Genomic DNA, 22,206 nt, shown 5'->3' on the forward strand with positions numbered 1-22,206 from the left:
ATATTCTATTGTATAATATACCATATTTATTTATTCACCAGTTCATAGACCTTTTGTTTTCTATTTTTTAGCGATTATGAACAATGCTGCTATGAACATTTGTGTATACATTTTACGTGACTGTATGTTTTCATTTCTCTTGTGTATATACCTAGAAGTGGAATTGCTGGGTCATATGACTACACTATGTTTAACATTTTAAAGAATTGGAAATTTGTTATCCCAAGCAAGTGCATTTCCACCAGCAATGTATGAGGGCTCATTTCTCTCTATCCTCACCAAAACTTATTTTCCATCTCTTTCATTTTAGCCATTCTACTCTGTGTGAGGTGGTATCATTTTGTGGTTTTGGTTTACATTCCCTAATAACCAATAATGTTGAGCTTCTTTTCATATGCCTATTGGACATTTGTATATTTTCTTGGGAGAAATATTTATTCAAATCATTTGCCCATTTTAAAATTGGGTTCTCTTTTTCTAATGGTTGAGTTGTAAGAGTTCTTTATATATTCTGGAAATTAGCTCCTTATCAGATGTATTATTTGCAGTTATTTTCTCCCATATATAGTCATGCAAAATGTATACACAAATATATGATTTTGCTGTCATATCTAAGTAAAATTGCCTGACTCAAGGTCATGAATATTTATGCCTATGTTTTCTTCTAAGAGTTGTATAGTTTTAGCTCTTTCATTTTTATTTATGATTTGTGTTTCATGACTTTGGTGTAGGGTGTAACATAATATTCTAAATTCATTCTTTGGCGTGTGGATATCCAATTATTTCATCACAATTAGTTTAAAAACTATTCTCTTCCCTTTGAATTGTCTTAGCAGACTTGTTGAAAATCCATTGAGCATAAAAGTGAGCGTTTACTTCTGGGTTCTCAATTCTATTCCATTGATTTATTTATCTGTCCTTATGGTAGGACCACCCTGTCTTGATTACTGTTGCTTTATGGTAAGTTTTGAAGTTAGGAAGTGTAAGAACTCCATTTGTTGTTGTTTTTCAATATTGTTTTATCTATTTTGGGTCATTTAAATTTAGGATCACTTTGTCATTTTCTGCAAAGAAGCCAAGTGAGATTTTGATAGAGATTGCCTTAAGTCTGTAGATCAATTAGGGAATATTGCCATCTGAACAATATTAAGTCTTTCAATCAATGAACATTGAATTTATTTCAATTTATTTAGGTCATCTTTAATTCCTTTTGACAATGTTTTGTACTTTTCCATTTACAAGTCTGGTATTTGTTTTGTTAAATTTATTCCTAAGATTGTTTTTCTTTTTGATACCATTGTAAATGGAATCATTTTTTCAAGTTTATTTTGGATTGTTAATTTCTACTGTAAAGAAATGTAATTAAAGCCAGGAGCAGTGGCTCATGCCTGTAATCCTAGCACTTGGGAGGCTGAGGTGGGTGGATTACCTGAGGTCAGGGGTTCAAGACCAGACTGGCCATCATGGTGAAACCTCATCTTTAAAAAAAAAGAAAAAATAATAATAATAAGAAGAAATGCAATTGATTTTGCATATTGATATCATATCTTGCTACATTGTACTTGTATTATTTCTCATAGTTTAAATAATTATTGACAATTTATAATTGTATGTATTTATAGGGCACAAAGTAATATAATCAACCTTCTCTCTGGAAATGATACCATATTAGGGTCTCAGCAATGGCCTCTGAGACTAATAGCTAGAAGTATCAACCTGGCAGTGGACAGCTCACATGTTCAGTACCTCATCTGATCCACTGGACAGTCCTGTGAGATAAGTATTATCCACATTTCACAGATGGCAAGACTGACTCTTATAGCAATGTATCCATTATAGGTTATATATAGCCAGGTTGATACCTCTATTAGTCTCAGAGGTAATATGAATTTTACTTATCATTTATGTTCTGGCAACAGAAATTGTGTCTTTATTACCCTCATAAGCTCACTGAACAGTTATATTGCTTATCATGTATTGTTTTCTGGTTTAGTTTTTAAAATTATTATTATGACAAAAGGACATATCCTTTAAGAAAAGGTGGAGATGAGTGAGAGTAAAGAAAAGAAAAAGAATCACATCCTATCGGGGAGCCATAGCATGGTAAAGGACCCAGGAGAAGGGGTAGCAGTGCCTACTCACCTAGTTACACCTAGAGAAGACATGAGGATGGGAACAACAGCAGCAGAATGCCATGGAGGTACCTACCCAGCAGGTGACTGAACTCACTTTTGGCTACCATTCAGGAATAACCATTGCCTACTTTTTAGTGTATATGCTTTCAGAGTTTTCTTTGTGAACAAATGCATTATGCAAACATTTACACTTTTATAAAAAACGGGCTAATACTGTATATGCGGTTCTGCAAACTGTTTTTTTATTTTTTTTTTTTACAATGTACCTTGAACATCTTTTCCATGCACATGGGTGAAAATCCTGTACTAAAATATAGAGCGCTGTAGTTGGGTCAAAAGGCTGCTGGTAACAAGATTGACATCTAAAGCAAAGTATCAGCTTAAGGTTAAAGCACAGGGCCTGGCAAGTATCTACCAGGAAAAGCAGGGCCGGCAATATTCTCATCAGAGAAGTCAGAATGGAAGGTCAAAGGCATTAAACGTATGGAATATCATGTAAGCCCCTCTGGCCCCTACCTCCACCCCTCATTCCCCTGACACCCCGTTGGCCCCTTGGGGCGAATGGATCCTGTACATCTCTTTGCATCCAATGAAAACCACCCATTTTCTGTTTCTTCCTTAGCTCCTCCTGAGCCCTTGACACATCTCCACATTCTCTCATCATCTCCTCACTGCTCAGATGCCTTCCCTGAAAGTCCTCCTGAGAGTCCTTGGGGGAATCGTCCGTCCCCCTGTCCGTTTTTCTTTTTGCTTTCCGGGGCACATAATCTTCAGCCGGGCGCTTTTCGGCGGCCCGCGGCTGGCTCTCTGGCTTTGCCTGGGAGGTTGGTTTGCCCTCGCCTTGTGGCTTGCCCTCACCTTCGGACTTGCCCTGCTTTTCCTGGTTTCCCTCATCTTCCAGTTGTCCCTCATCACCTGGCTCTCCCTCATCCTCTCGCTTTCCCTCGCATTCTGTCTTCCCCTCCACGTCCGGCTTTTCTTCCTCGTCTGACTTTCCTTCATCATCAGGCTCTACTTCATCTTCTGGCTTTCCCTCGTTTTCCAGGTTTCCTTCATTCTTATTGTAGAGTTTTTCCATGTCAAGATTTCTCCTTTTCCTGTCCTGGGAGATGGGAGTGGAGGGAAGAAGAGACAAAGAAGAGACATGGGAGACTGACGGTGTGGGGTGGAATGCAGGTCTGGATAGTACTTGCATCTCACCCGTAGTGAGGGTTCCACTAAGCTGGCTGGGCCTCCAAGAGGGCCTTCTGCCCACCACGTAGCCCGCCACTCCTCCCACACAAGTAAGCCAGCCATTGCCTGGCAGACCCTGCCACCTTCTCTGCACTGGTTCAGCCTGGTAAGGTGCGTGTTCATGTGGGTAGGGGGATGGGCAGGGGCCCCAACTCGGCCCCACACTCTCAACCCTTGTGGGCCCCTGTCCATGCAGCCCCCCCTCCCCACCCCGCTTTCACGGACCTGCGGGGATTCTGGACAGGTTGTTCCTCCTCTTTGGGCCTCGCAGAGCGCTGCGAACAACAGACACGCAGACCTGCGGACAGACAGGAGACAGGGGTAGGGGCTGCGCGCTCAGCGGGCTCAAAGGGACTCGGATCCCTTTCCTGAGTCCAGGCCCTGCTCACCCAACGTTTTCCTCCCCTACCTCCCCCGCACCCCAGCCGCCATTTCTTTCCAGGCCTCGGGCACCAAACCCGCACGCTTTCCAAACTGCGTTTGTCTCTGTGTCCTCTTCCCCCGGAGGCAACCTGTCCCAGCGCCACCCTGTTTTTGCGGAGGTCAGGTGTTTCCATGGGAGCAGATTATGAGAGAGAGTTATTTTCAGAATATCTACGTTTCACTGTCGCACTGCGGGGTCGCTCCTTCTAACCCCCATTTCCAGCACTAAAATGGATGGAGGGGTCAGTGCAGGGGGTCGTCCAGAAGGCGGGCCAGGCTCCCCCGCCCCCGCCCCCGCCCCCGCCCGCTCCGCATCACTCTACTCACCCATCTCCCGGATCCCTTCTCCACCTCCTCCCCATTACTACTGCCAGCCACCTCCGCCCCTTCCCCGGGTCCGCAGGCAGCGCCCACCTTCACACTGACCTGCCGGGACCCGGGACAGACCTGTGCCTCCTCCAGCTAGCTGAAGCCCGCTCGCTAGTCCCCCGCCGCCCTGGCAGCTCAGACAGCTGGTTCTGCGCGGGCGCCGGGACCGGACCGCTGGGCAGGCAGGCGGGCGGGCGCGGGGGCTGGTGCCCACGTAGGCGCCCAGCGGGTCACGTGAGCTCCGCGTCACCCGAGCTCATCCCCCCCCCTTGGCTGACCCACCTCACCATCCATCCCCAAGGGACCGTGAGGCTGGGGACGGTCGGGATCGGGTGTGTTTGTGTAGCAAAGGGGGGTCACCGACAAGAGGAAGAGGGGGTGGCGTTCTGACTCCAAGTGCTTTACCTGCGCATCTCACAGCATCCTCGCAGGGTATCTCTCTCTGATGCCCATTATCGCCAGGTGTGACAGCTGATCAGAGAGGGTACCCGACTTTGCCAAGAGCGCTCAGCCCCAGAACTCCAGAGCCCGCTTTCAAAACCGTCTCTGCCTGACTCCAGAGAAGCTGGGGTGGTGGTGCCTGCCAGGAAGCTGAGCTGCCACCTTGAGTGGCGGTGTTCCTGGGGTTCTGTCCTGGGCCTCCTCTCTCCTCTGTCCTCAGATTGTCTCTCCCTGTTTGATCTCATTCATTTCCTGCAAACACCGGTAACTCCCAGATGTGTAACTCTAGGCTATTCCCTCCCCAGAATCTCAGACTATTTTTGCTTTCCCACCAGTAATATAGGGGAGTGTTTTGTTTCCCAACACGCTTCCCAACATATGACATACTTTTAAATGTTCATTAATATGATAGTTGAGAAGTAATATCGCAATGGCATTTTATTTTGCCTTATTTCTAAGGACAATTTAAGTATCTTTCTTCGTGAATTGTCGTTTCATGCCTTTTCCACATTTTTCTAGTGGATTGTTAGTCCTCATCTCAATTTTCAAGTTCTCTTAATACATTAACTCAATTAGGCCTTTATCTGTTACATATGTTGCAATTTTCTCTCCAGTTTGTCAGTTGCTTTTTAGCTTTGTTTATGGTGTTTTTCTGCCATGCATTATAAAATGTAGTCAAATTTATAAAACTTTTATTGCCTCTAAATTTTGATTCACAGTTAAGAAATCTTTTCCTACATAAGGTCCAAGAAGCATTCACCTATGTTTTCTTCTAGTATTCATATGGTTTTATTTGTTTACATTTAGAGTTTATATTTGTGTATGGCATAAAGTATTGACGGATCTTTTGTTTTCTTTTTCCAATTGGCTTCTCAGTTGTTCTGGCATCAAAAAGCCCATCTTTGCTTCAGGGATTTGAGATTCCGCCTTTATTACATATCAAATTTTCATAAGTACTTGGAAAACTTTCTGGGGTTTCTATTCTATTTCATTGATCTGTTTGCTATTCATATACCAGTTGAATTATAGAGGAGATATATATATATATATATATATATATAATTTCATATATCTGGTAGAGCTAGGGCCCCTCAGTAGACTCTCTTTTTCCTATATATTCTTGTATGTTTATTTTTCTGTGTGAACTTTGGTATAAACTTGATTCAGATCCGTTTTAACCAACAATTAGATATATCCACCTGAGTGTCCCTGAAGGACCTCAAATGCAATATGTCCCAAGTGATTTTGCCATCCTTCCTTGGTCTTTTCCACACACAAAACTCCTCCCTCATTTCTCTTAATAGATGGCTCCAGAACACACACTGTTGCTCAAGCAAGAAATCTGGGAATCATCCCTGATTCCTTCTTCCTGCCACCAAGTAATCTTGACCTTCTCTTCTAAATATCTTTGGATCTTTCCACTTTTCTTCCATCTCCACTCTTGCTACCTTTTTTTAGGCAAATGACTCCTAACTCCTATGGTGAAAGATCCCTTTCTGGTTTTGCTACCTCAAGTCTTGCTCTCCTTTCATATATTCCAAAATATTATATATTATATTGCCCCAATGCCTTTTTCTGTTTCACTTTCATTACAGTCCTTGAAGTAGGTTGGTCACCAATTACCTCTTATACAGAAACTACTCCAAAAGCCAGGTTAAAAAGGGCCTTGGTCTTTAGCCTAATTATTTTCAGATCAACTTTTAGCAGTTATTGAAGATCTAAAGTAAATTCTGAATTTTGAAATAATTGAAAAGGAATGTGCCTGTTGGATATTGACACAACTAGGATGCCAGATTCTTGGATGGGATGATTTAGTCTTGTAAAGCTATGAATTTTATCACTCCTGCCCCCTACCATGCTGGCATTTGGAAGTTTGGCAGATTTACTTTCAAAGGTCTCTTGAAAAAAATTAAATGGAAAAGGATAGGCAAGAAATTAATAGAAATTATGATAAAGGGGTTCTAGTTGTTTAACATATGAGAGTTCATAATAATCAAAACAATATGACACAGGTGCAATAATAGAAATTTAGTGAGGAAAAGACAAGAATGCTCTTCTACACACCTGGGTTTTAATGAGCTTTTAATATACGGATTAGGTAGCATTTCAACCTAGTGCCAAAGCTGGCCTAGGCTTTGGTGAGTACAATACATTGACTTTTTGCTCTAACTAAATTCATATGAACACCACAACCCAGGTGTCTAAACCCAAGAGAGATTATTTCATGTTTATTATCATCCTCATCAATAGGTATTGTTAAATTCCTTTATGTGCATGACATCACATGGTCACTATATAACATATACTATAGCAACCAGTTTAATTACTTACTGTGGTGATCAAGAGCTAAAATACCAGTTTTGCTACTTACTAGTTGTGTCAACCTAGAAAAGTTCCTAAAACTCTGTGAGCTTTAGTTCTCTCTTCTAGAAAATGGGAGTAACATTTCTCATATCTGGATTATTGTAAATTCTAAATAAAAATGGCTATATAAAGTGTTTAGCACATAGGAGACCTTCAACAAATAGTTCCTTCAACCTCCCATAAAAGATGTGATTTTGAATAAAAATTTGCATAGCTATCAGAAGCATAATTTGGAAATGTAATAAGAGGAATTATATGTACTATATGAGCTTCAGCAATATCAGATCAATAGATTGTGGGATAGGAGAAAAAAACACACTGCACTGTCAGTTGCTCTTCTGCCCCAGTATTTTAACTTCTAGATAAACATCTGGGAAGCACAAGTATATGAGACACAGAAACATGCGGCACTGTGGACGCCTCTTCTGTCTGAACAGAAAACTGGAATCAGGAGTCAGGAGATCTCTCTTGAGTCCCCAGAGACAGAATCATCACTACTGTGTGTCCTTGGGTAAGTCACTCCCAATGTGCTGACATCACCTCTGTTACACACCAAGATCTTCACATCTTGGGCACTCAATAAAAGGCAATCATAATTACTTCTTGTATATCTACTGGGGTATGTCAGGATGAGGGAGACAAAGGCCAACCACAAGGAAACAATACTTTCCTCCAGAGACGTTTGGGAACCTCACTATTACTGAGTGCCTGCCATGTACTCCACACGGGGATAGCTGCTTTCTGTAGGACAATGGGGCATCCCAAGTACCCTCTCAACAGCCTGTGAGTAGTCTTTGCCCCATTAGATGAATGATAAATCGAAGGCTCAGAGAGGTTTAAGTAAACTGTTCAAGGTTACACCAGCTGGTTACTGCCAAGCCTGAGAACCAACCTAGGTATTAAAATGAGGACTACTATCTTAATATGTCTCTGTGTTATCTCCCATTTTCTCTACTCAACGTCCTTCCCTGTGATCACTGATGAGTCAATAGTTATTTCTCAGGGACCTACAGATGTCTAGCACTTTACTGTGTTCTTTAAGTGAAAAGGGCTAGGTATCAGAGGAGGAAGATTTTTCACCTTGGTGAATGATATGCTTTTTGGGTGGGTAGAAAGCCCATTCACATGAGGCCACTTGGAGAAAGAGCTAAAGGAATAGGTGGACTGTTGGGCCAATAGGAGTTCAGAGAAGGCAATGGCCAGGTTTGCTGGAAATAAACAGAGAAAGCTTCAGGGAGGAAAACGACCTTGACTTGGGCCTCAGACAATGGGCGGGACCTAGAAGGAGGTAGGGAGGGAAAACCCAGCTGTTTGACTATAGTTCCTGGCCTTACATTAATCATACTGGCCTATCTTTATTAAATGATCAGGTCACCCCAACTTGAAATCAAGGTTTCATCTGATTTCTCCCTTTTCCACCGACAGAAAGCCCTCCTTCCTGCTTCACTGTTATCTCCTGAATCTGCCACTACCTTAGAGCCTCATCATTTCTCATCAGAACTCTTAGAATAATCCCTTCTTTAGTTTTCTTGGTTCCAGCCCTGCCCCTTCCTTCAGATAAACCTTGCACATTACCATCAAATTAAACTTTACTCTTCCCTGCTTTTAACTGCCATTCTCCTGCTTGAAGGCCCTGATGTAAACCCACCACCCACAGAGTAAATCCTGCACTCTTCATCCTGGCATTCAGCATCCATCAGAATTGAGCCCCAGGACACACATTCCCAACCTAGTCATGCACTTCTCTGCCCTCACACACTGTGCCCCAAGTATGCCTTATTCTTCCGTCTCATTGTCCTTATGCATCATTTTCTTCCTGCCAACTGCCCTCTTATTCCCCCTAGAGGTCCTGGTCCTGCTCATTCTTAGAGGCCCAACCCTTATCACTCAGCCTCTGAAGCCACCCTAGCTGGAAGTGATCTTTCCCTCTCCTGTTGCAGCTACACGTAGGATCTCTACCCCTCATGTTGCCCTTAACAAAGGTTTTTGTACCTTATATCCTCGTACCTTTCCGTGTGTGTGTGTGTGTGTGTGTGTGTGTGTGTGTTCATGCACGAACTGGGAGAGTTGTGATAGCTCACAGGGAGATGGCCAGATGCAGGAGATCAGATGTGATCTTGTCCTGCTTCTGTGGTCCCTATGCTGACACATGGTGATTTGCTCAGAAAATCTCAGTCTCAGAAGAAGCTGTTTTCCAATTGGCTCACAAGCTGAACTGGCTTTCTGTATGCACAAAGCTTGGAGTAGAGGTTTTATTAACTCCTCTTCTATTTAATGGGCTTTTGATATTAAAAGAAATTAATCATATTCTGAAAGAAGAGCCATCCCTGAACCCTCAAGTCTAGATCCCTTCTCTGTTCTTTTAGCACCGTTATTTCCCCTTCGTTAACACTCATTAGATTTAGTAATTGGCTCTTTCCATCTCTATATCCCCCTCTAAGACCCCCAAAGATGGAGACTGTGCCATATTCATCTTTGCATCCTACAAAAAGTCAGATTTCTGAAAGGCTACAGACTTAATACAATTGTGAGGAATTACTAGGTTATACTACAAGAGAACACAAGCATCCAGAGAGGTAAGCCTAGGTCTTAGAACTATAGTTTTATTGAAGACATCTGTGGTTGAATAATAAGCCTGTGCTAAACTGCTTGGAACATATGGCATTTTCAAGGCACTATAGTAACAGAAATTAGAGTCCAAGACCCATCAAAAGGGGTGGAGGGTTTCCTGACAAACCATCACCAATATTATACTGGGAACCTCAAATGTTTGTACCTTCAGGTTAATTGTAAACCAAAAATATACTAGTCCTTACAAAGTCTTGTAGCTTGGCTTTGCATCATCTGGGTGGACTAATGAACTTTAAGCTCTGAACAAAAATTATGGTGGTAACAGACGAGAAGTACTCTTATGGGCCTGAACAATGCAAATAAAATCTTTTCTAGACTAAGATTTTATCATCTTAGGCCTTAAATTATTACAACAAACAATTGCTCAAATACAATATCCATGCACAAAGATAACCAGGTGCATGAAGAAAAAATACATTGTGAGTAAGAAATAGAAACAACAAGGCTGGGTGTGGTGGCTCACACCTCTAATCCCAGCCCTTTGGGAGGCCGAGGCAGGCGGATCACAAGGTCAGGAGTTTGAGACCAGCCTGATCAACATGGTGAAACCCTGTCTCTACTAAAAATACAAAAATATTAGCCGGACATGGTGGCACACGCCTGTAATTCCAGCTACTCGGGAGGCTGAGGCAGTGGAATTGCCTGAACCCAGGAGGCAGAGGTTGCAGTGAGCTGAGATCGTGCCACTGCACTTCAGCCTGGGCAAGACTCTGTCTCATGGAAAAAAAAAAAAAAAAGCCAGGCAGCACAAACAGATCAAAATGATTTGAATTATTTGATTTATCAGGTACAGATTGTTAAACCACAATACTTAGTGGATTCAGATAAATAAAATGTCATCTTGAAGATTTCAACATAAATTAATAAGTAATAAATACATAAAATCCATATTTAAAATCTTCCAAAATGTTTCTGACCAAGAAAATTTTAGGCCCAGATAACTTCACTAGTGAAGAAAATATCCATCTAACACAATCTTCCAGAGAATTAAAAAAAGAGAGAGTACTCTGCAAGTAATTTTAAGATTTGGTATAACCTAATATCAAAACCCAACAAGGTCATTATGGGAAAAGAAAAATATAGGCCAATCTAAAAAACTGACATAACTGAAAAAAAAATTTAAACAAGGAAAAATCTGACCAGATATGAGAATAATAATATGTCACACACAAGTTAAGGTATTCCAGAAATGAAAGATTGGTATAATATTTGAAATCAATTAATGTGATTCACCACATTAAGAAAATAAAGTGTAACAATCATATAATTATTTTAATAGATGAAGAAAAAGCATTTACTAATAATCAGAATGTATTTATAATAGAAGCCTTTATTAAAAGGGAAGAGATGGAAGGAGACTTCCTTGATTTGTTAGAATATGTTTATAAAATACATATTGCAAACATAAAATACAATGATGAGTATAGACAGCTTTCTCTTTGAAGTTGAAAATAAGATAAAGAAGCCCCAGATCTTTTAAAATTTGACTGGAGGTCCTAGGCCAGTGAAAGAAAAAAGATGAAGGCAGGAAGGCAAAAGGAAGGAAGGAAGGGAAGAAGAAAGAAAAGATAGAGAATTAGAAAGGAAGAAATCAAACTGTCTTGCACAGACAACATGACTGTAATTTAGGAAATCTAAAAAAGTCCATATATAAAAATTTTGGAATGAATAAATGAGTTCATCAAATGTTCTGGATATGATAATATATAAAATTCAATTGCATTTCTTAATCAGCAAAAACCAGTTATAAAATGGAAGTTTTAAATCCAATACATGATGAATGTTACTGAGATCATTAAATAAATAAATGGAATATATACCATGGTCATGGGTTGGAAGACTCAGTGTTAGGAGGATGTCAATACTCTCCTAACTGAACTATAATTACAATGCAGTCCTAAACAAAACTCCTCCCTCATTCTCTCCTTCCCTTCTTCCCTTCTTTCATGGAACTTGACAAGCTGATTCTTTTTTTTTTTTTTAACTGGTAAACCACATTTTAATTATACGGGTTCATCATGACGCATTACTTATGTGACATTTTAAAATTTGTTCACACAATAATTAATCCAGACAAGAAGGTTGTAATAAATCATAACCAGATAAATTATACCAGCATACTTTTCTGTCAGTGTATTTATTCCTAGCCTACTGGACATTTGTAAGAATATCCCTGGGGTCAGATATATTCATACTCATTCATTTACCAAGCTGTACAAGTATTTTTAAATATATTACTTTAATATGTTACCAATGAGAGAACAAGTTAGTCAGTAAACAAATAAATAGCTGAAAATATTACTGTGTATTCATGGATTTCATATTTGCTTCCAGGTTGCAATACATGGAAAGGTAGAGAGTAACTTAGAAATTAAAACCTGTTAAATTCAGGAACATTCTGGATAATTTTAAAAGTTGGAACAGCTATAAAGATGTAAAACCATGTTTCATTTGGGAAAAATAAAAGTTCCTAATAAGAGCATTTAAAATGTGAAGATGAATTTCTATCACTTGTGTTTTGACAGATCTTAAATTCATTATTGTCAATGTGCCTTCTTTTGGCAACAGTTCTAGTGATGAATCTAGTTTTAAAACACATAAGACATGCTCAACCCTTTGACATTCTGGTCATCATGTTTCTTTTTTTTTTTATTGCATTTTAGGTTTTGGGGTACATGTGAAAAACATGCAAGATTGTTGCATAGGTGCATACGTGGCAGTGTGATTTGCTGCCTTCTTCCCCTTCACCTATATGTGGCATTTCTCCCCATGCTATCTCTCCCCAACTCCCCACCCCCCGCTGTCCCCCCCACTCCCCCGAACAGACTCCAGTGTATAGTGCTCCCCTCCCTGTGTCCATGTGTTCCCATTGTTCAACACCCGTCTATGAGTGAGAACATGCGATGTTTGATTTTGTGTTCTTGTGTCAGTTTGCTGAGAATGATGGTTTCCAGGTTCATCCATGTCCCTACAAAGGACGCGAACTCATCGTTTCGGTGCTCTACACATTCAGAGAAACTTCTCTAGTAACAAACTATAGAAATGATCCCTGAAAGTATAGTCTTCACAAGCTGATTCTAAAGATTATATACAAATGCTAAAAGTCAAGAATAACTTACACATTATTGAAAAAATACCAATCTGGAGGACTTTGCTCTATCGTCTAAATACCAAACTTATTATAAAGTCTAAATATTGGGACATATTATAAAGTCATAGTAATATAGTATGATGTAAATCCAATGATAGCCAAAGAGACCAAAAGAATCAAAGAGAGACCCCAGAAACAGACCCATGCATTATGGATTGCCGATTTACAATACACGTGCATGGTTAAGCATTGAGGAAAGGATAATTTTTATCAAACGACACTGAATGAACTGCATATGAGTATGGAAAATGTAAATATTGACCCCTACCTCACATTAAACATGTGATGGTTAATTTTATGTGTTAACTTGACTGGGCCACAGAATGCCTAGACATTTGTTCAAATGTTATCCTGGGGTATTTCTGGATGAGATTAACATTTGAATTGGTAGACAGAATAAAACAAATTGCTCTTCCTAACTTGGTGGGCCTCATCCAACCAATTGAAGACCTGAATAGAACACAAAGGCTGAGTAAGAGGGAACTTCTGTCTGACTGTTTGAAATGGGACATTGGTCTTTTCTTGACTTCAAACTTGAACAGAAAAACCAACTGTCCTTGGGTCTTGAGCCTGTCTCAAACTTGCTGACTATAGATCTTGGGACTTCTCAGCCTCTATAATCACATGAGCCATTTCCTTATAATCAATCTCTCTCTCTCTCAATCCATATATATATGTAGTCTGTGTGTGTGTATATGTGTGTGTGTGTGTGTGTATGCAATATATATGCTATATATATTTGCTATAGAATAGTTCTGTTTCTCTGAAAAACCCTAATGCAATAAACAAAAACTAATTTATGTTCAATCATACATCTACCTTCTAGAAAATAATGTAGAATATCTTTATAACTATGATGTAGGCACAGACTTTTTAAACCGGACACAACAGTACTCATCATAAAGGAAAAAACTGTTAACTATCATTTCATTGAAATTAAGACATTCCATTAGTCAAATGACACCACAAAGAGAGTAAAAAGACATACCACAGAGTTGGTGAGCTATTTGCAATACATTTCACTGACAAAGGGCTCAGACGCAGAAGATATTTTTAAAATCCTACAAATTAATGCAAAAAAGATACATAAGCCAATAGTAGAATGGGAATAATACAACCACTTTGTAAAAGAGGATACCTAAATTGTCCAAAAAAAGAAAGTGTGCTCAACTTCATTAGTTATCAATGAAATAAAAAAGGCAGATAATAGCAATCAATGGTGGTGATGTAGAGCAACAAGAACTCTTATCGCTACTGATGGAAGTGTAAACTGATACAACCAGTTTGGAAGTTTGGCATCATATATTACAGTTGAGCATGCAATTCTCCTCACAGATAGCTACCCAACAGAAATGTGTGTATGGGTACACCAAGAAGTATATACAAGAATTTTCATAGCTGCATTATATATATTGAAAAGCTGGAAATAACCTAAATTTATATAAAGAACAAAACAATAGCATAAACTGTGATATATTCAATAATAGTATACTACACATCAGTGCAAATAAATTAATTACATCTAAACATAAAAACATGGATTCATACCATAAACATAATGATTTTGGTCAGGCTACTGTAACAAAATACTATGGCTTATTAAAAAAAATTTATTTCTCATAGTTCTGGAGGCTGGGAAGTACAGGATCCAGGTGATAGCAGATTCAGTGTCTGGTGAGGGCCCTCTTCCTCATATATGGCTGTTTTTCAGTGTAACCTCACATGGTAGAAGAGTGAGGGAGCTCTCTGGGGTCTCTTTCATAAAGGCACTCTCTTCCAGTGGCCCCAGGTCCTAATACAATCACCTTAGAAGTTTGGATTTCAACATATAATTTTTTTGGGGAAGGACATAAACATTCAGTTTCATTGTGTATATAGTATTGAATAAAATATGTCAGCCATAAAAAATACATGCTGTATACTTCCATTTATATACAGTTCACAAAATAGGCAGCATTCTAAACTATACTACTTAGGATGTAAAATATAAAGAAAAACAAGGAAATGGTTACCATAAATTTCAGGATCATTATTAACTCTAGTGGGAAGGAAAGGGGGGATGACTGGAGGGGATATCGGTGGCATTTCTGGAATGCTATCAGTATTCTATTTCTTGACACGAGTAGTGATTACCCAGTTTTTCTTTGTGTAATAAACAATTTAGCTCTATATTTTGTGTATGTGTGTGACTCTATATGTGTGCTATCTTTCATCAAATGTTAAAATGGCAGAACTACAGGAGAAACAAATTCACAACCATAATGAGAAACTTAATACGTTAAGTTTCAACTGTTATCAATAACTGATAGAGCAAACAGTTAAAAATTCAGAAATGATAAAGAAGTTTGGGACAATTTGACAAACTTTTCTGAAGGACATACACAGAACTCTGAACCCAGTAAATGTAGGCATGAAACATTTTTACAAATATTGACTATTAGGTCATAAAGATGTCTCAATAAATACAAAAGGATTGCAGTTATACACATGTTCTCTGACCCTCAATACACTTATGCAGAAATCAATAGTAGCAAAAAGAAAACTAGAAAATTTTCATATTTGGGAATATTTTTGCCCTTTTCTCACATCATTCCTCCTGGCATTTTGTACTAAGAGAATTTGATTTGGTGCTAGAGAATTCAGGCTCTATGAGGGGCATACTTTTGGCCCAATATAACTAGAGGGCCAAGTGAAAGGAGAGTCATCAAATGCACTGTAAACATGGGATAATTGAGATTTGGAGTGGTCGAAAGATGGTTCCAAGATCCAAGAGCTGATAGTAAGTGGTAGGGATGGGACTGGAACTCATGACCCCAATAGTCCATGATCTTAAGATACTCTGCTAGGCTGCATCTCTCATATCTGTATTATCATCCTGTGAGTTGTATGTGTGGGGATGGGCAGGAGTCAGCTACTTTGTGCTCCATTTTGAAGACAAAAGGACAGCTAGTCCTGGAACCTAAGTCTGTGAACTTGCAGCTATTCCCAGTAAACTCAGTGACTGGCCTGTGTAATATAGGAGGGCCCTGCTCTCCATATCTCAGAGCTTTTTTTCATAACAAATGTCTACTCTCTAGGGGGAAAGATTTTACCAGAGTTCTGTCTCAGAGCTGTGGGGAAACAGTGATTACTCAGCTCCATCATCTTTTACACTTCTTGTGTCATCTAAGGGGAGGATCCACACTATACAAAAAGAAATACTTGCGAAGGTCCCAGGCCAGAGACATAGGTCCACTAAAAGATGGAGATTTAATTGAAAGATTATAGAATACTCCCTGTCCCCAATGTCTTATCACTACACCATCAGGGCTTTAGTATAACAGTAAATTACAATGGAAAGAGCTACAAAACCAGAGTCTCTGGTAAGCCCAAAGTCCAGAGGGGAGACAAAAATAAGAACACTGAGAAATTTGGTGACTCTAGCACCTATAGCAATAGCAAACATTAATCAAAGCACAACTCCTAGCCAGATTAACACAGCTCCTTACACTAGAGGCCTACTTACCTCAGTTCCTATTAATTACCGATATAGTATGTTGGTTTTGTTTGTTTGCTTGTTTGTTTGTTTGTTTTTGAGATCAAGTCTCACTCTAGCCCAGGCTGGAGTGCAATGGCATGATCTTGGTTCACTGCAACCTCCGCCTCCTGGGTCCCGGTTCAAGCAATTCTCTTACCTTAGCCTCCCAAGTAGCTGGGATTACAGGCACGAGCCACCATGCCCAGCTAAAATTTTTGTATTTTTTAGTAGAGATGGGGTTTCACCATGTTGGCCAGTCTGGTCTTGAACTCCTGACCTTGTGGTTCGCCCACCTCGACCTCCCAAAGTGCTGGGATTATAGGCGTGAGCCACCATGCCTGGCCTAGTATGTCTGGTTTTTAACAAAAAATTACAAGACAGCAAAAGGGAAGAGGAAAAAAAATGTCTGAAGAAACACAGCAAGCTTCAGAACCAGACTCAGATATGATACAGTTTTTGAAATTATAAAATAAGGAATTTAAAATAACTATGATCAGAATGGATTTGGTGGCTCGTGCCTGTAATTCTAGCAGTTATGGGAGAATCACTTGAGGCCAGGAGTTCAAGAACAGCCTGGGCAACAGAGCAAGACCTCGTTTCTTAAGAAAAGAATTAGCTGGGCGTGGTGGTGCATGCCTGTAGTCCTAGCTACTTGGTACGCTGAAGAAGAAGGATTGTTTGAGCCCAGGAGTTTGAGGCTGCAGTGAGCTATGATCATGACACCACATGCTAGCCTGGGCAGCAGAGCAATATCTTGTCTCTAAAAAATAAAATAAATAATAAAATAACTATGATCAATACGTTAAGGGCACTAATGGAAAAAGTAGACAACATGTCAGAATAGATGAGTAATGTAGCTAGAGAGATGGAAATGTCAATAAATATTCAAGAGAAAATACTAAAAATTAAAAAGAAAACTAACAGAAACAAGGAATGCTTTTGATGGGTTAATCAATCGACTGGACACAGCTGAGAAAAAAGATCAATGGTCAGTAGAAACCTTTCAAACTGAAATTCAAATTAAAAAAAAAGAGTAAAAAATAAAACAGAACAGAATATCCAAGAACTGTGGGACAATTTCAAGACAAGTAGCATATGCTAAACTGGAATACCAAACGAAGGAACAGAGAATAAAGCAGAAGAAATATTTGAAGTAATAATGGCAGATACCTTTCCAAAATTAATAGACACCAAACAATACATCCAAGAAGTTTAGTGGACAACGGGCAGAATAAATACCAGAAAAACCACCACTACACCTAGGCATATAATATTCAAACTGCATAAAACCAAAAACAGAGAAAATAATGAAAGAAACTAGAGGGGAAAAAAACACCTTACCTGTGGAAGAACAACAAAAAGAACTGCAGCGGAATTGTCATCAGAAACCATGCAAGCAAGAAGAGAGTGAAGTGAAATATTTAAAGTGTTGAAAGAAAAAAACCACCAACCTAAAATTCTTTTTTTTTTTTTTTCCCTGAGATGGGGTCACGGGGTCTCACTCTGGCTCAGGCTAGAGTGCAGTGGTACAATCATGACTCACTGCAGCCTCGACCTCCTTGGGCTCAAGTGATCCTCCAACCTTCACCTCCTGAGTAGCTGGGATTACAGGCACATGTCACCATGCCAGGCTAATTTTTGTATTTTTTTGTAAAGACAGTTTCTACATGTTGCCCAGGCTGGTCTCAATCTGCTGAGCTCAAGTGATCCACCTGCTTTGGCCTCCCATAGTGCTGGGATTAGAGTTGTGTGCCACCATGCCCAGCCTAAAATTCTATATCCAGCAAAATTATCCTCAAAAGTGAAGGATTGTGAAGGAGAAATAAAATACTTTCTCAGACAAACAAAAACTGATGGAATTCAGCACCAGCAAACCTGCCCTTTAAGAAATGTTAAAAGATTTTCTTCAGGCAACTTAGATCTACATAAAGAATGAAAAAGGATTAGAAATGAAATAAATGAAAGTAAAGTAAAATATTTATTTTTCTTATTCTTAATTGATCTAAAAGATAACAGTCTAAAGAAATAATAGCAACAATGTACTAAGTTATTATAGTGTATGAGTAATTGAAATGAGTGACAAATGCTCTGCATTAAGGTATATACACTACATACAAGTTAAGCAGAAGAATGTTACTTGAAAGTGGACTTAGATTGGTTAAAATATATAGTAAACGAGAGAAATCACTAAAAGTTGTTTACAAAAGTATAACTGATACACTAAGAGAGGAGGCAAAATGAAATCATGTAAAATAATTAAAACCAGAGAAGGCAGAAAAAGAAACCTCAGACAACAAACAAAAAACAGTTATAAACATGGTTGATATTAATCCAAATTATCAAGAAACACTCTAAATGTGAGTGGTCAAACTACATCCACTGAAGACAGAATTTGTCAGAATGAATTAAAAAAACCCAACTAGGCCCAGCACGGTGGCTTATGCCCATAATCCTAGCACTTTGGGAGGCTGAAGTGAGCAGATCATTTCAGCCCAGGAGTTTGCGAACAGCCTGGGAAACATGGTGAAACCCCATCTCTACAAAAAATATAAAAATTTTCCAGGTCTATAGTGGCATGTGTCTATGGTCTCAGCTACTCATGAGGCTGGGATGGGAGGCTTGATTGAGCCCAGGAGGCTGAGGTTGCAGTGAGCCATGATCATGCCACTTGCACTCCAACCTGGGTGACAGAATGATACCCTATCTCACTCCAGCCTGGGTGACAGAATGAGGCCCTATCTTAACGAAAAAGAAAAAAAAAACCCCAACTACATGTTGTCTACAAAAAGTCCAGTTTAAACATAGGACTGAGAGGTGAAACATAAAGCAATGGAGAAAGATATACTACATTAATGAAAAGAAAGCTGGAGTAGCTATATAATTTTAGACAGAGCTGACTTCAGAACAAAGACAATACCAGAGATAAAAAGGGGCATTACATAATAATAAAGGGAACAATTCTCCAACACATAAAAATTATAATTATTTATGTACCTAACAATAGAGTGTCAACATATGTAAGGCAAACACTAATAGAAATGAAAGGAGAATAGACAAAAATCCATTATTAGAGTTGCAGACTTCAATAACCCCTCCTTCCAGTCAGTAATTGATAGATTAAGCAGGCAGAAAATCAGTATGGATATAGCTGATCTGAAAGGCAATACTAATCAGCTTTAGCTAAATGACACTTGGTCTAATTTACAGTACATGCCCAACAGCAGAACATCATTTATTTTTCAAGCTCACATAGAAAATTCACCAAGAGAGAACATATTATGGTTCATAAAAGACACCATGACAAACTAAAAATAACAGAAATCTTAAGTATGCTCTCAACAAAATTAAACTAAAAATCAGTAAGAGAAAGATAGATGGAAAACATATCTGGAAATTAAACATATTTCTAAATACCACAACTCAAAGAAGAACTCTCAAGAGAAATGCAAAAATATTTTGAACTAAATGAAAATATAACATATCAAATTTGTGGGAAAATATGATATAGCAAATGATAGAAATCACAAGTACGCTCTCAATAAAATTAAACAAGAAATCAGTAACAGAAAGGTAGATGGAAAACTCAACTATCTGGAAATTAAACATACTTCTAAATGACACAATTCAAAGAAGCATCCTCAAGAGAAATGTAAAAATATTTGAAGTAAATGAAAATACAACATATCAAATTTGTGGGATTCTCCAAAGCAGTGCTTAGGGAAAAATTTCTAGCTTAAATGCGTATGTGAGAAAAGAAAAATCTACAGTCAATAATCTAAGCTTTCACATTAGGAAACTAGAGAAAGAGGAGTAATTTAAGACTATAGAAAACAGAAGAAAAGATATAATAAAAATTAGAGAAGAAATCAATGAAACTGAAAACAGGAAAACAACAGAAGAAATAAATGAAACCACAAGCTGGTTCTTTAAAAAGAGTAAATAAAATTGGCAGATTCCTTGTCAGGCTAACTAAGAACAAAGAAAGGAGACAAATTAAGAATATCAGAAATGAGGCCAGGTGTGGTGGCTCACACCTGCAATCTCAGCACTTTGGGAGGCTGAGGCTGGGGGATCGCTTTGTCCCAGGAGTTTGAGACCAGCCTGGGCAACATAGCAAGATCTCGCCTTTACAAAAAAATTTTAAAAAAGAAATGAAGGTGGAGTTATCATTATTGATCCCATGGACATTAAGAAGATAATATGAACAACTCTATGCCTACAAATTTGTTAACATAGATGAAATGGACCAATTCTACAAAATAAAAAAAAAAATTAAAGGGAAATAAAACATATACAGATTGGAAAGGAAGAAATAAACTGTCTTTATCTGCAGATGACATGACTGCCAAAGAACTGACAAACGCCTGGTGCAAAGTCCCAGGATACAAGATTAATATAGAAAAGTCAGTTGCTTTCCTATATACTAGCAATGAACAATTGGAACTTGAAATTTAAAAATACAATTAAAATAGCAGTCCCCAAAATGCAGAATGTGTCAAAAAAATTTTAAGGTATCACAAATGTATGAAACAACCTCACTGAAAGGGATGGGGGGATAAGGTACAGACATAGGTAAATTTGAAAATGAGTGGAGTCTGTAAGACTAAAGGCAAAAGGAACTGTACATAGCACTCCACTCCAGTTGATAAAGTTGTTATCCACAGGGGTACAGGTTAACAATTTTGAAACCACTATATATTTATACGATTAATAAACAATAAAATGGATGGCAGATGGTAGGAGACAGGTTTCTCACAGTTGGAGTAGAAGGTTACAGATAAGGAAGGGGAGGCTAGAATGATCCATGCAGTAATAGACTGTAGTTGGAGACACCAGTATAAATTCATGTTTAGCCTTATATAGATACAAATGGTTATATATAGAAATATTTATATTTCTATAAATACTTTATATATGTATAGGTATTCTATACAGATATATCTTTTTGCTATATCAACTGAGAAGGCCTAGAAGTAATGCTATCTCGGTAGCAATGAGTATGTCTAGCACCCAGATTTTGTTTTTCTAACACCATTCTCCAACATAAGATACCAGGGCGACTTGGAGAAATGACTGATTCTAGGACTTGGGCAAAAAATAAGAAAGATAAAGCTATAGCCATCTTGTAGTGCCAGAATGTAAGTACTAAAAAACCCATCTACAACATAACAATGGGGGCATGCCAAATGAATACAGGAGCCAAATGAAAGCTCCCAGTGACCAAAGCTGGAACAATTTGAGCAAAGGCATGTAAAGTAGTATTGCATTCATCCAAAATATAAAATAGTCATGAGTCTACACTGATACAAATAAACTGAATATATAAATAAATGGGAAAGAAGAGTCAAATATCCTCTGCAGAAGGATTCCAAGTAATTTTTGTCAATAGTCTGCCTTCAAGGAAGTAATAATGTCCTACTCCTTAAGTGTGGGCTGACAATAGTGACTTTATTCCAAAGAATACAGTATGGAAAGGGAGAAATAAAACTTCACCTTGGAGACACCTGACGAACACCACTTCAGTCAGGTGACCAAGGATAAGAACAGTGGTAAATATATTGACGGTATGTCTCCTTTATAAGATATGATGAGAATGGCATTTTACCTCTGTGGTCTTCTTTGCAAAACACATAACGCCTGTGTGATCACAAGATAAAAATCAAGCAAACCCATTTTGAGACATTATACAAAATAGCTGACCAATACTTCGCAAAAGTGTCAAGGTCATCAAAAACAGGCAAAACCTGAGAAACTCTCACAGCTAAGTGGAGCCGTTGGAGACATGATAACTAAATGTAACCTGAATGGGATCCTGGGACAGAAAAAGGACATTAGGGGAAATCTGAATAAAGTATGTACTTTAGTTAATAATAGTGTATCAGTATTGGTTAATTGTGACAAATGTACCATACTAATGTAAGATGTTAATAATAGGGGACAGT

General features: G+C 38.7%; 1 protein-coding gene and 1 pseudogene across 1 annotated transcript; both read right to left on the reverse strand.

Moving 5' to 3' along the window:
* Positions 1 to 2,645: 2,645 nt before the first annotated feature.
* Positions 2,646 to 4,016, reverse strand: LOC105707851 (transcription elongation factor A protein-like 3). Its single transcript, XM_064360181.1, is given in 4 exon segments — positions 2,646 to 2,690; positions 2,692 to 3,232; positions 3,594 to 3,666; positions 3,778 to 4,016. Coding segments are annotated over 4 exon segments (792 nt in total). The 5' UTR covers positions 3,926 to 4,016; the 3' UTR covers positions 2,646 to 2,660.
* Positions 4,017 to 12,563: 8,547 nt separating this feature from the next.
* On the reverse strand, positions 12,564 to 12,661 carry LOC135269422 (small nucleolar RNA U3; annotated as a pseudogene).
* Positions 12,662 to 22,206: the final 9,545 nt, after the last annotated feature.

Source organism: Aotus nancymaae, unplaced genomic scaffold, assembly GCF_030222135.1.
Source record: "Aotus nancymaae isolate 86718 unplaced genomic scaffold, 86718_ANA_hifiasm-v0.15.2.pri h1tg000004l, whole genome shotgun sequence".
Taxonomy (NCBI): Eukaryota; Metazoa; Chordata; class Mammalia; order Primates; family Aotidae; genus Aotus; species Aotus nancymaae.